The sequence below is a fragment of the Micrasema longulum genome, unplaced genomic scaffold, assembly GCF_059751315.1.
Source record: "Micrasema longulum isolate JH-2025_06_02 unplaced genomic scaffold, ASM5975131v1 h1tg000330l, whole genome shotgun sequence".
In the NCBI taxonomy this organism is placed as follows: Eukaryota; Metazoa; Arthropoda; class Insecta; order Trichoptera; family Brachycentridae; genus Micrasema; species Micrasema longulum.
The window spans coordinates 367,017-380,394 of NW_028277534.1; the positions used below are offsets into that span (position 1 = coordinate 367,017).

Here is a 13,378-nt window from a genome sequence, read left to right on the forward strand (position 1 = left end):
AATATGAAATAAATTTGTAATAAATGTATCTTAATTGTATTTAATGTTTTAAATTTCCAAAAAAAAAAAAAGTAAAATTATGATTAATATATTACAAAAGAGATGGAGATTATTTCAAAGAAGTCTAGGCATTTATGACCTGCCATTGACTGGTTTAAGTGACCACTTTACATACTGTGTAACATTCACCATTCTGCCTATGTTTGAACATTCATATTCCTTCAGTTCGTCCATCTGTTGATTTTTGTGAAGTTAAAGACCTGAAACCTTTATTGACGCGGGAGAGATTCATCTGGCTGAATTATTTCACCCACATACTAGGCAAGGCCTGAAAATATTTTTCGATTTTTATACTTTTAAAATGGTGAATGTTCACATATAGGCAGAACGGCGAATGTTATACAGTGTGTAAATTGGCAATTTAAACCACCCAATGACCTGTAAATGCCTAGATTTCCATATTCCCTTCTCTAAAATGTTTTTCATATCTGTTATAACATAATATATAAATCTTAACAACTCCACAAGGTAAATCTAGTCCTTATCTAAAAAAATTCAGACAAACTCAAGTTTTATTGATAATATTATGTATAAAGTTTATATTTGAAGCACTAACTTTGTGGTTATTCATTATAGTAAAATAAATAAAACCACTTTGTTTTTAACCACTAATTTTTATTTTTCACCGACCGGTTTCAAAGCAAACCAGCTTCTTTGTCAAGTTTTACGTAACTAATTACATAACTAATTACAATTAAAATAAGTTACGTAAACCTTGACAAAGAAGCTTGTTTGCTTTGAAACCGGTCGGTGAAAAATAAAAATTTGTGGTTAAAAACAAAGTTGTTTTATTTATTTTACGATAATATTATGAATTATAATATTTGCAGGTGGTATTTATTACATAATCTCTCGTTCCCTGGGCCCGGAGTTCGGTGCATCTGTGGGGATTGTGTTCGCCTTTGCCAATGCTGTGGCGGCCAGTATGAACACTATAGGGTTCTGCAACTCGCTGAATGATCTGCTGAAGAACAATGGCATGAAAATCATTGACGGAGCCAACAATGATGTCAGAATCATCGGCATCATCGCTCTCCTCGTCATGATCCTGATTTGCGCTGTCGGAATGGAATGGGAAAGCAAAGCTCAAGTAATTTATTTATTCATTTTTATTTATAAAAATACAATACTTGTTAGTAAAGATGTATCTTTAACAACCTTACAAACAATACAAAAATAATATATATTTGAAAAATATATTTTTATTTGGATGAACAACAGAATACGAACATTAGACAAGTATAAAATCATATGCGTGAACCCATATTTTTTTTTTAAATACCAATTAAAAATATTGTATTATGTGGAAAAACATTTATGGAGAAAATAAGATAAAAATTCAAACTTAAGGTTAAGACATAATGTGTTAAACAATTTATAAATTAAATGTATATAAAATGTTATTATTAGAGCACACATAAAAATATCAACGATGGATAAGCAAAAATTACTTTTCTATACGTTGCAACTTTACAGAAGAGCCAATTAAAGTTTTTTGTTAATTTTTTTAATCCATAAAATAATCTCATATAAACCTATTATATTGGCGTGATTCCTGCATAATTTAAATAAAAAATAAATAATAAGATTAACCTTTTACCGCATACAGAACCATATGTGGCTTGAAGCAAAAAAGTGAATATGCATTTATTTTTTCTCAAGAAAACTATCGCATAAGAATGTTATAAGTCCATGAAGTGCCAAGTATGGCTAAGTTAAACTTCAGGTTTTTTATGCATATACCTGATGTGTCCGGAAAGTAATGCAAGTATTTTTTTTTTACATGACTGTATTTCGGAGCGTGCCCGGTTGGGAATGGTAGTGAGAGAAGTCAACTAACAAACGCGGGTCTCTCAGTCTTCTCCGGCCATGCGGAGAATGGGGACAGGCTTTTTAGCAGAAGTTGAGGAATTGTGGATGTTCAAACATGGGCAGAATGGTGAATGTTACTCATGTGTGTAAAGTGGCCACTTAAACCAGCCAATGACAGGTCATAAGCCCTGTAAATGCTTAGACTTCCATATTCCCTTCTCAAAAATGTTTTCCCTCTCTGTTAAAATAAATTTAAATACAAATTATTAATGTTGTTTGTAACGATCACATAATTTTTCTATAATTTCAGAACTTCTTGATTGCTATAATTGTGGGAGCTATCCTTGATTTCATCATAGGAACAGCCATAGGGCCCACAAGTGATGAAGCAAAATCCGAAGGATTTTATGGGTTTGATTGTAAGTTTTTCCTCCTATTAAAAAAAAAACTGTTCAATGACTTTTTTTCTTGCAAATATAACATGAAAATATTGCTTTTTTACTACTTTCGACTCCCATAAAAATGTCAAGCCAACAAATATTTATCAAAATATTTTCCTTTATTAATTTGTTTAATTACTGTGAAAAAATATAAATATCACAATATTCCCTTAATGAGTTCCTTAATATTCCCCTTTCTCAATTCAATACTTTGATATGATTTTTTTTTTTTTTTTTTAAAAAAAGAAATATTTGCGTTCTTATGATTTACCCAAATATTTAATTTTGAGGGCCATTTTCAACGAGTTGTAAATAACTCACTATTAGAAAATGGAATCGAGTTGGGGTAGAGTGGGATTCGAACCGCGGACCTTTGGACCGTGAGTCCGAGACACTAGCCACAGGACCACAACCCGATTAAAATATTTATTTTATGAACCTAAAATTTTTAAAAATAATAGGTTCATAAAATAAATATAAAGCAACTTCGGTTTTAACGGGAGTGTTGTCAAGTTACGGAAGGTGTTGACCTCGCTCTTTCATGACATTGGTCGTAGGGAGTCAGAAAATTTGATGCATGCCACGGATTGGAGAACCTTACTGGATGTCAAAAATAAAATATTAAAAAAAAGGAATAATTTTTTAAAAAAATATTTATAGATGACAACCATGAAGTTTCGCATAAATAAATTGTCTATGTTTTTATGAATGTATGTATGTGTATGCGCATGGGTGTATGTACGTGTGTGTGTATGTACATGTGTATATATGTGTATATATATGTGTGTATATATGTGTATGTCTGTATGTATATGAATCAAAATGTGTATCCGAATAACTTTATATTTTATTTGTCTGTGCTCTATTTTAATTTGTTAACTATTATAATATATTAAAATGTAATTGCCTAGCTTGGAACGGGGTATGTACCCTTGTTAGCTGGGCAAAGTGAATATGGAATTGTATTTTGATAAAGAGTGTGAATAAATAAATAAATAAAAAATAAATAAATACAAAGTTAGTTGAGAAAATATATCACATATTAAATAAAATTTAAAAAAAACACTTTTTTTTCTACCGACTGGTTTCAAAGCTACACAAGCTTCTTTATCCAGGTATAATTTACTAATGAATTATATCCTATTTTATTTTAACAGTGATTACTAAATATTACATCGATACATATGGAGCTAACAAGTCAAGTCTTTTTGTTATGTTGTTCTTTTAATGATGGGAAGTGTGAAGTCAGATGTAGAAAGAAAATGTTGTTTATTTGGTTATTTATTATGAAATATAATATTTAGTAATCACTGTAAAAATAAAATAGGATAAAACTCATTAGTTAAGTAAGTATATCATAAGTATACCTTGACAAAGAAGCTTGCGTAGCTTTGAAACTAGTCAGTAAAAAAATAATTAAAAATAAGTGGTTAGTAACAAAGATGTTTTATATTTATTTTGTTATAATGAATAACCACAAAGTTAGTGCTTTAAATATTAATGGCTGGCTCATTGTTTATGAATGACATCTATATTATTATAATTATTTTTCAGTGGAAGTTTTCAAAGAAAACTGGAAGCCTGATTACCGTTACAGTGAAAAGGTGAACCAGGACTTCTTCTCCGTTTTCGCCATTTTCTTCCCTTCGGTCACTGGAATCCAAGCTGGTGCTAACATTTCCGGTGATTTAAAAGTAAGAAAATTAAACTATTATGTTTTAATTTATTTCATATGAAATAAGAAATTTTATTATTTCTCATGGACAAAACAGCCATACGGTTCCATATGTTTCACTTTACAAAAAACATGTTTTTCGTTATACAGTGAAACCTCTTGTTTAGACCTTTTATGAGCAGATTTCTAGAGATATTTTATTTTTGTATTTGGCCTACTAGGGCATTCTAATGAGGATCTTCAGCCCTGCGGGAAATTGGATACAAAAAATGTTTTCTTACGCGGGGTAAAAATTAGAGCATTAAATTGTAAAACAAAGTTTCTTGAAAATGTACAGAAAAAATAATAAAAAATATTTTGATAAAAACGCACTACTTTAAATGACGTCACTGGTTCATGTGAATCAACCTATGATCTGAGAGCTTTGGAAGATTTCCGGTATGCTTGTCGCTTCTGGACCAATGGGAAGAACTGAATGAGAATAAGCGGAAATGAACCTCTGACGTTACACGCGAAGTTATTTCAGAAATACAAAACTTTGAAAAATCGTAGCGCCAATAATACGATACATAAAAATAAAAAATAAAAAATTTGACTTAGTTTAACAGTCTATTAACAAATTTAAATTTTTTAAAAAACCACTGTACTTCCTCATTATGTCTTATCGCATATGCACATTTATATTTTTTGTATGATGTAATACTAACATTTCTTTGTACTTGTATTTTAGTGATAAAACTGTAAGATGTACTTTTGTCTAATTATTATTTTTAGAGTGTTGTGTAATGAACTGGAAACAATATGCACTTAACAAATATAAAAGTACAACGGGGCATTTAAGAAAAATATTTTAAATTATGATTTTATTTTCTTTGAACAACGCAATTTGATTTAAGCGGCTTTATAACAAACAAAGCTCTTAAATATTTCGACTTTCTGCGCGGTAATATTTCTTATAAAGAAAATGTTTTTGCATTAAATGTGAGATTGGATTCTACAGAAAATGATGACATTGCTTTCTTCGGTCATCGCACTATTTCAGGTGAAATATTTTAGCACGTGTGTGTCATCGATTATTTACTTATCATACAGTCTTTATATTAATACAAGGTACAAAAGAACAATTAAAAAAGTAAGACCAATTACAGATTTCACACTAATTTATTATGAATGCAGGAGGAGAGGGGAAAAATAATTTAATTCTAAAAAAGTAAAAATATGATGATATTACGGACTATGAACCCTACAAATGTGTATATTTTTTAATCATATTTAGCAAAAACAATATATAGGTATAATGTAACTCTTAAATTTTTTAGCCATGAAAGTGTTTTAAAACTAGGTCAACTCTTTCAATATTTTTTTTTTTAAAGAAATATTGTATAAGTATCATTCATCAATAATGTTCGTATTTAGATTCTTATCATTTCACATATTTCCGATATATCTTTCATTCAGTATTTTATACAATTTCGATAATCTGATTATGTTTCAATTAACTTGCAACATGACTGATTTTCCAATAAAACCCATTCAAGTTGGTATTCAATAAATATTTGCCATATTTTATAGTTCATTTCTAATCTAAATTACTAATATTTGACTTATTTACGCTTATCTTAATGCAATATTATCTATTCATGATTAAAATCAATAAACAATCCAGTGTATCCGTACTTTACATACACAACACAAAAAATCATATGTAAAAAATATGTTTGCCAACAATATTTGAGTACCTATATCAAAATCTTGACTTATTTTCGTTTTAAAATGTTGAGATCCGTGCATTATGTAAGGCTGAAACGAACATTATCGATTAAATCAAAGGAGTTCTGTATCGCTTTTGACATGTAGAGCAAATGGACAGCGAAAGAACAGTTAAAAACAGAAAACGAGGAAGACCGAGAGAGACACGACATGACCAAATCCAACCAGACAGACATGTCAAAAGCGGGAATAATCGACGCGTGTGCAGGAAAAAATATTTTAATGCAAAAACAGAGTGATATGGCGTTCCATCCTCTACCATTATGGGGAAACGGCGCGATGGTTTGTTTGTTTTGTTTACTTAGGATTATTTTTTTGCACCACAACAGGCCAGGAGACCCAATTACAGTAGTGAATTACTGCACAGAACTCCTAGGCTCGAGAAAAATCGCTTTTTAATTTTTGTGTTCTTACCGGGTGTCTAACCCGGAACCTTCCGTGCATGAGGCAAGCGTCTACCACTACACCACGGAGGCCACCAATTTATCTAAACTAAACTTTTTTATCGTATCACAACAGAGATGGAGAATTTTTCGAGAAGGGAAATGGAAGTCTGGGCATTCACACTAGGGCTTATGACCTTTTATTGGTAAGCTTAAATAACTGTGTAACATTTACCCATCACCTTTGTTTGAACATATATCATAATTCTTTAACTATTGCATTTGTTGAGTTTTGTGAAGTTAAAGAGCTGAAACCTTATTTGAAATGTTTTCCACCTCTGTTGTAATATGTTAATCTTGATTAATCCAAACAAAATGTTGTCTTATTAAGGCAAAAAGAGCCATAAATTATATTTCTATATTAACAAAAGTAGTATTCAAATCCGGTGTTTTATTCGGATGCATTTCAAATTTGATAAAGAAAACACCGACCACATACTTTTTGGCTGCCCAATAACTGAAGGATATAAGAATTATTTAAAATTTACAAACATAAATTTTCCCATAAATGTCGCTTCTCTCCTATCCTCACTTACCCCCGAAGTGATTCATCACATAGGAAGATTTCTGAGTGACAGTGGTGTGAACTTTTAGGAGGCTGCTATTTTTACTTATCCTTTTGTACATAATGTTAATTGTACATTGAAAATCCCAGTCTACATTCAATTATTTATGTGGATGGCAGAAATCATCCTTCATAGGATGAATTGCCAAAAAAAATAAATAATAATTGAGTTTCTGCTTTTAGGATCCCGCTTCTTCTATCCCCAAAGGAACACTCCTAGCTCTACTGATCTCCATGTTCAGCTACGCCGTGTTTGTCCTGTTTGCTGGTGGAGCCGCCCTGAGAGACGCTTCGGGAAACATCACGGACCTCATCAACGGAACCATTTCTAACTGCGCACCCAACTGCGATTTCGGCCTACATAACAGCTATTCAGTGAGTGGATTTTCTTTAAACCAAATATAACTCCTAATTTTTAATCTGAATCAGTGAAAAATTCACCCCTCTTTTCCTCAATCTGATGAAGTACATATTAATGTGCTTCTGGATTAGGCACAAAGGTTTAAAAGCTACCTGATTACAAAGAGTTCCTTCGGGCAACGAGCAATTTTCCCTTGTATGTAGGCACCGCCAAGGAGACTTAAGTCATGTTATGTGGTAGGCAAACTTTCACAATTTTCAATCATTTGTTTGGTTAAAAAGGCATTCCAAAATATTACTCCAGAGGTATTTCTTATAATATACAAGACCTTTATTGTAGTATGAATATCAAGTATGAAGTCCCTACTTCACTACAGACATTGAACTACTGGAAAAAGTCCAGCGTGCCATCAAAACCCCCAAACTACTCGAAAGGATACGGTAGATTAAAACCACTAGGACTTACATCATTTGAAGAACGACAGAAGAGAGGATAGAATTGACAGAATCTTATAAGATTATAAGATATATCTTATAAGATACTTAATTAATATAATGACTGCCCCCTGCACGAGATGTATCAATTAAATCCCAACACAAATTTAGGGGATCATGACTGGAAACTCTACCGTCTCCAATTCCCCCTCAATCACAAGAAAAACTTCCTTTCCAGGAGGGTTGTTTCAAACTGGAATAAATTGCCAAGTCTAGTTGTCCGCTTCATTCCATTCAGCCAGCTCAAAAACCGTTTGGATGCTTTTTTTAAGAAAGATGAACGCAGACAAAAAGCAGTACACGAGATATAAGCGCACCAGCGAAAGCTGCCTGCCTATAAGGAATAATAAAATATTAATAATATTTTTTATTTACTGGGGTTGATTGATTCGCTCCACCACTGACCTGTTTCAAAGCGGACAAGAAAAAAAAAATGTCCCTTGTTTTTTGAATTGGTGGATTTAAGTACCATCTCTTATAATTTACTTCTATAATAAACTACACTGATCTTCCACCAAGAATTATCACTAACAAACTTCATTGTTTGAGGTAATTATTTAATTAATGTTACTTAAGATTTTTTATTTTAATAAATTGTTTTTTTCTACTGACATTTCTTGGTGGAACTGCATTTTAATTGTGTTTATGGTTTATGGTCATGACGAAAACCAATAACTGGGTTTCGTCATGACCGACATCGTCCGGCTGGTGGGAGACTAAACAAATTCTTATGTTATACCAGGTGCAAGCGGAGGTTGTTAATCATGATTTTATATGGTTATGGGAATAAACTAATTTAATTAAAACAAATTTAAGTATAATATAATAATAATCATATGAATTGGAGTATTATTTGTATGTTTATAATTGGATCCCTAGCCATTGTGATATTCCCGGGAACGAAAAAGTGGACGCGTTAGCAAAGGAGGCGGTCCACTCTGGGGATCCTGCCTTTAGTAATTTACTACCACTAGGTGATCTCCTTGTTATGACGAAGGAGAAGCAACTTCGCACATGCCAAGAATATTGGGTAGCCTCCTCCCAAGCCAAGGGTAGACATCTTTTCCAACTGAAACCAAATGTAACAGAAAAGCCTTGGTTTTCCAAAGTGATTCTGAACAAGTTTGAGACATCCTACATATGCAGAATGCGCATTGGGCACTGCTGCAATGGTTCTCACCTGTTTAGAATCCATGTCCGGGACTCTGCCATTTGCGAATGTCAGCTAGATAAGGAAGATTTAAACCATATTTTTTTTGGATGCCCCATAAATGATTGTTATCCTGATTTCCTATCCGACCTCTCTGATATTAATATCCCATTCCCTATTCATATTCTAACTCTCCTATCCCCACCCAATAAACGTGTATTTAAAATCCTATGTAAATATCTAGTTATAAATGGTGTAGAGCTGTAAATATGTTTTATTATTATTTGTATATATTATATTAAAAATTGACATACTAACTTGTATATATTATATTACTAACACATGTGTAAATATGTAAAAAAAAAAACAAAAATACTCAACACTGGCCAGAACACCCGTGTTGAGATGTGAAAAGGCCATGAAAAAATGAGGAAGAAGAAGTATGTTTATAATAAAAACATATGTAAAATATATCATTTTATGGTGTTTTATAACAAACACGTATTTGAATTTAATGTATTCAAATTTTATAAAAACTGTAACGGGGGCCCCTGGTTGATAGATCCTTCGAATGCGGGCTTCAGCCCCCCATTATTCGGTAATTCTATTATAGAAAAAATTCCTGGCAGTTAATTCTTATTAAATAGTATAGTTCATGTACTGATATTTTTATACTGTTAAAATAATGAATACATTTCCTTTTACGTTTTGTTAGGTTATGCAACTGATGTCTGGCTGGGGCCCGTTTATCTACGCCGGGTGTTTTGCTGCCACACTGAGTACAGCCCTCACTAACCTCCTGTCTGTGCCGAGACTTATCCAGGCTCTGGGCATCGATAGAATCTACCCGGGGCTGATATTCTTCTCCAAGGGATATGGAAAGGCGGGAGAACCGTACAGAGGATATGTGTTGACGTTCTTTGTTGCCGTTGTTTTCTTATTGATAGGTAAATAACCTAAAATAATTTACATATTCGTATATATTACAGGAGGGAGATAGGAAACACATTTGAAAAGTTAATATCGAAGTTTAGGAATTTACAGGGCTTAAGACACAATTTGACATTGGCTGTTTTAATTTGTTTTAGTTTTTATTCACTATGCATACAAATTTAAAACTGTAACGTGCGGCTGAAAAGGGTACCCAGGAATTTTTGCCCATATATATAATATATACATATTTAAAAATATTTTTTTAACAGCTGGTATATTTAAAAATATATATTTATGTTACTTTTTGTGAAAGATTATTCACAGATTGGTGGGCTTATTGTCAAAAAGCAATTTCTTACAACCAATCAATAAAATAATAGTTGATGTTTATTTTTTAACTTCAAAACATATGTGAAAAAATGCTAAATAAAATAGCTGCTAACTAACTAGCAATATGTGTATTATTTGAATAATTAACTAATTAATTGCGAAATTAATATTTGAATTGGGATGTGGTCCCGGACCTAGTGTTGCCACGGGACCACGTATCAGAGGTCCGAGGTTCGAACCCCACTCTACCCCAACTTGATTTCCATTTTCTAATATTGAGTTATTTACAACTCATTAAAAATGGCCACATTACTTATAAGAAGGCTAATATTTTTTTTTTAATTTAAAAATATTAATATTCCTAAATAAATTACTTGTCATCGTTATTAGTTGTTAGTCTTCAATAGGAAAAGGGGAATAAAAGCAGAAGAAAAGAGTTAAAGAAAGAGAAGAAATGATTCCTCGGACATGATTTAAACAAATTCGCTGTAGAAACATCTTTGATTGCGGAGAGGGGATATCTAATATTGTTTTCAATACTCCATACAATTGTTATTTTGTTCCAGCCGAATTAAACTTGATTGCTCCGCTGATATCCAACTTCTACCTGGCTTCGTATGCTCTTATCAACTTCTGTACCTTCCACGCTGCCCTTATTAAACCTTTGGGCTGGAGACCGACATTTAGGGTAAGGTTTAAAATATTGGTTTTCATGCAACTCGTCCTTTAAATAAATGAACCGTCTTTAAGTGTCTATTTTGTTTGATGTACTATGAAATGTATTCATTTTTATAGTACTACAATGTATGGCTCAGCCTTATTGGATTCATCATGTGTGTGACCATAATGTTCCTGATAGACTGGACAACTTCCCTCATCACGTTCATCATAATCTTCGCTCTCTATCTCATCGTCGTTTACAGGAAACCAGGTCAGTTTATGTGAATACTCTCTTGATTTTGTTGAAGAATGTTTATTTATGTTTTTAAATTAAAAGTATCTATCCTAAAGTCATGTAAAGTGGGTTCTATGGAATTTGTATTACGAATAATGGTGGCTATGAAGGTGGAGTATGAAGAACTTCGGTGCTTTTTATTTTGTTTGTTAATAGACTACAACTTAATTTGTCAGCATGCGTCGATTTCCGAGTATAAACACAAGTTGGTACATGATTTCAAAACCATGTTTACTAATATGGCCTTCCTAGCTGTTCCTAGAATATTGCAATAAATATGGCAAAAGGACACTGCAATATAGTATACCTAAAATATTTGATATTAAAAATACTGAGTTAAATACAGAAGTGAGACTTATGCTCAAATTATGGTTAATCGAAAATAAAATATTGTATTAGTGATAGTTTAAAATTTTTGATAATGTAAAAAAACATGGTATAATATGTCATGTTTTTCAAGTAAAATTATTATTAATGTAGGTTAAGTATGAATAATCAAATCAATTTATAAGAATCTGCTGACGAGTTGTATATATACAACTCAGCAGGACTTTAATTTAAGACTATAATGTAAATATTTTTGAAAAATAATTTTGTTTAAAAAAACTAAGCCACAATTTATTTATTATTTTTTCATGTATCGTATTATCAGCGCTATGATTTTTCAAGGTTTTGTGTTTTGAAATTACTCCGCGTGTGACGTCACAGGTTCTATCATTGGTTGATTGTTCAAAGTAGTTCGTTTCAAAATACCTCATTGTACAGTTCAACAGTCTAATTTTTACAAAGACAAAGAAAACATTTTTTTATATCCAATTTCCAGTAAAAACGAACTTCTCCATTCGCTACGTAACTTTGCACTTCCGTAAAATTATATGAGAAGAGTGAAGGAAAAAAGCGTTATATTTATTTAAACATTTTATGCCAGTTGTTACCCCTACAGTACACCTTGTTTGCCAATTTAGCGCCCTTAATAATACATTTATGTAAAAAAGGCGTGGATGTATGATAAAATATTTGAGAACTTATATAATGATGCTGTAACTGTGAATTGTTTCCAGATGTGAACTGGGGCTCATCTACCCAAGCCCAGACATACAAGACGGCGCTGACCTCTGCCTTCCGTATGACCAACACTGACGAGCACGTGAAGAACTACCGGCCGCAGATCCTGGTGCTAGCTGGCAACCCGCAGACCAGACCTCCCCTCATGGATCTGGCTTCCCTCATCACCAAGAACAATTCCCTGCTGCTCTGCGGTGACATATCGCCGGTAAAGACAGTATAAAGAGGTGGAGGAAGAAGTTACAAAACATTCAGCATTATGCCCCTGATTGAGCATCCATACTTTTGTATGAAAATAAAAATTATTCGATAGATAATCAAATCCACGTTTGGTCTAGAAATTTTTGGATAGCTTCTCAAAATAATGTACGATCCCTTAATGTTTTTTTGAGTTCACTTTGAGTATTATTTTAATGCATAAAATAAGCATGTATGTATGCATTCTTATATAGATTTATTTTATTTCCTTTTATTCTGTACCATGAGATCTCAGGTTTCGTTTTCTGACATGGTTGGCCAGAAATATTTTTTTTTAAAAGGTGTTTTATGCTAGAAAATTAAATTGTCCCTTGACTGGCACCTGAAGCGTAAGACCGATCACCTTACCTTCATGTAACAAAAATGATCGAGATACTCTGTGGTTGGTATACCTAAGCATTGCCCTATGGACCATTATTAGAAAGGGAATGATGATAATTTTAAAGCTCTGAATTATTTTACAAACAGTTGCATTTATTTTTGTGTCTCAGTTTCATACAATTTGTAAGATATCGTTGTCCACTTTGAAGATTTACATATATATATATCCAAGATCTTGTAAACACTTGGCAATAAATATCTCAATTTTCAATTCAGGTTAAAATCTCGCATCGCAAGAAAGCGATGTCGGACAAGAGCGGGTACGAGTGGCTGCGAGCACGGAAGATCAAGGCGTTCATCACTCGCGTGGACGGCTTCGGGCTGGAGGAGGGGGCTCGAGCGCTGGTGCAGGCGGCCGGGGTAGGGAAGCTCGCCCCCAATGTCTTGCTCATGGGCTTCAAGCAGGACTGGAGGACTTGCCCCTGGGAGGACCTCAACTCCTACTTCAATGTCCTGCAGTAACTATCATTTACTAATATGTTTTTTAAAAACGATCACCGCCAAGCCGTGTCAATTGGCAAGACTTAAATGTGAATGTGCTTAATATAATGTTCTTTTTACTCTCAGGTAAAAATCCTGAATTAGGAAATAAGTCCACCCTATTGTAAAGTGGTTGGCTTACCATTCTTGAGGTCCTGGGTTTAATTCCTGGCAGGGTGGTAGTGAAATGTTGATTTTAAAGGCTG

At 32.9% G+C, this 13,378-nt stretch overlaps 1 protein-coding gene across 1 annotated transcript in view; it reads left to right on the forward strand.

Annotated features, from left to right (window-relative positions):
• NKCC (sodium potassium chloride cotransporter) overlaps positions 1 to 13,378 on the forward strand; it is a 96,470-nt gene that overhangs the window by 72,636 nt on the left and 10,456 nt on the right. The window contains exons 5-13 of the mRNA XM_088225088.1: positions 891 to 1,150; positions 2,183 to 2,291; positions 3,867 to 4,006; positions 6,949 to 7,140; positions 9,486 to 9,717; positions 10,600 to 10,721; positions 10,829 to 10,964; positions 12,050 to 12,261; positions 12,909 to 13,150. Coding sequence (XP_088081214.1) covers positions 891 to 1,150; positions 2,183 to 2,291; positions 3,867 to 4,006; positions 6,949 to 7,140; positions 9,486 to 9,717; positions 10,600 to 10,721; positions 10,829 to 10,964; positions 12,050 to 12,261; positions 12,909 to 13,150 — 1,645 coding nt within the window. The remainder of the gene's footprint in view (positions 1 to 890; positions 1,151 to 2,182; positions 2,292 to 3,866; positions 4,007 to 6,948; positions 7,141 to 9,485; positions 9,718 to 10,599; positions 10,722 to 10,828; positions 10,965 to 12,049; positions 12,262 to 12,908; positions 13,151 to 13,378) is intronic.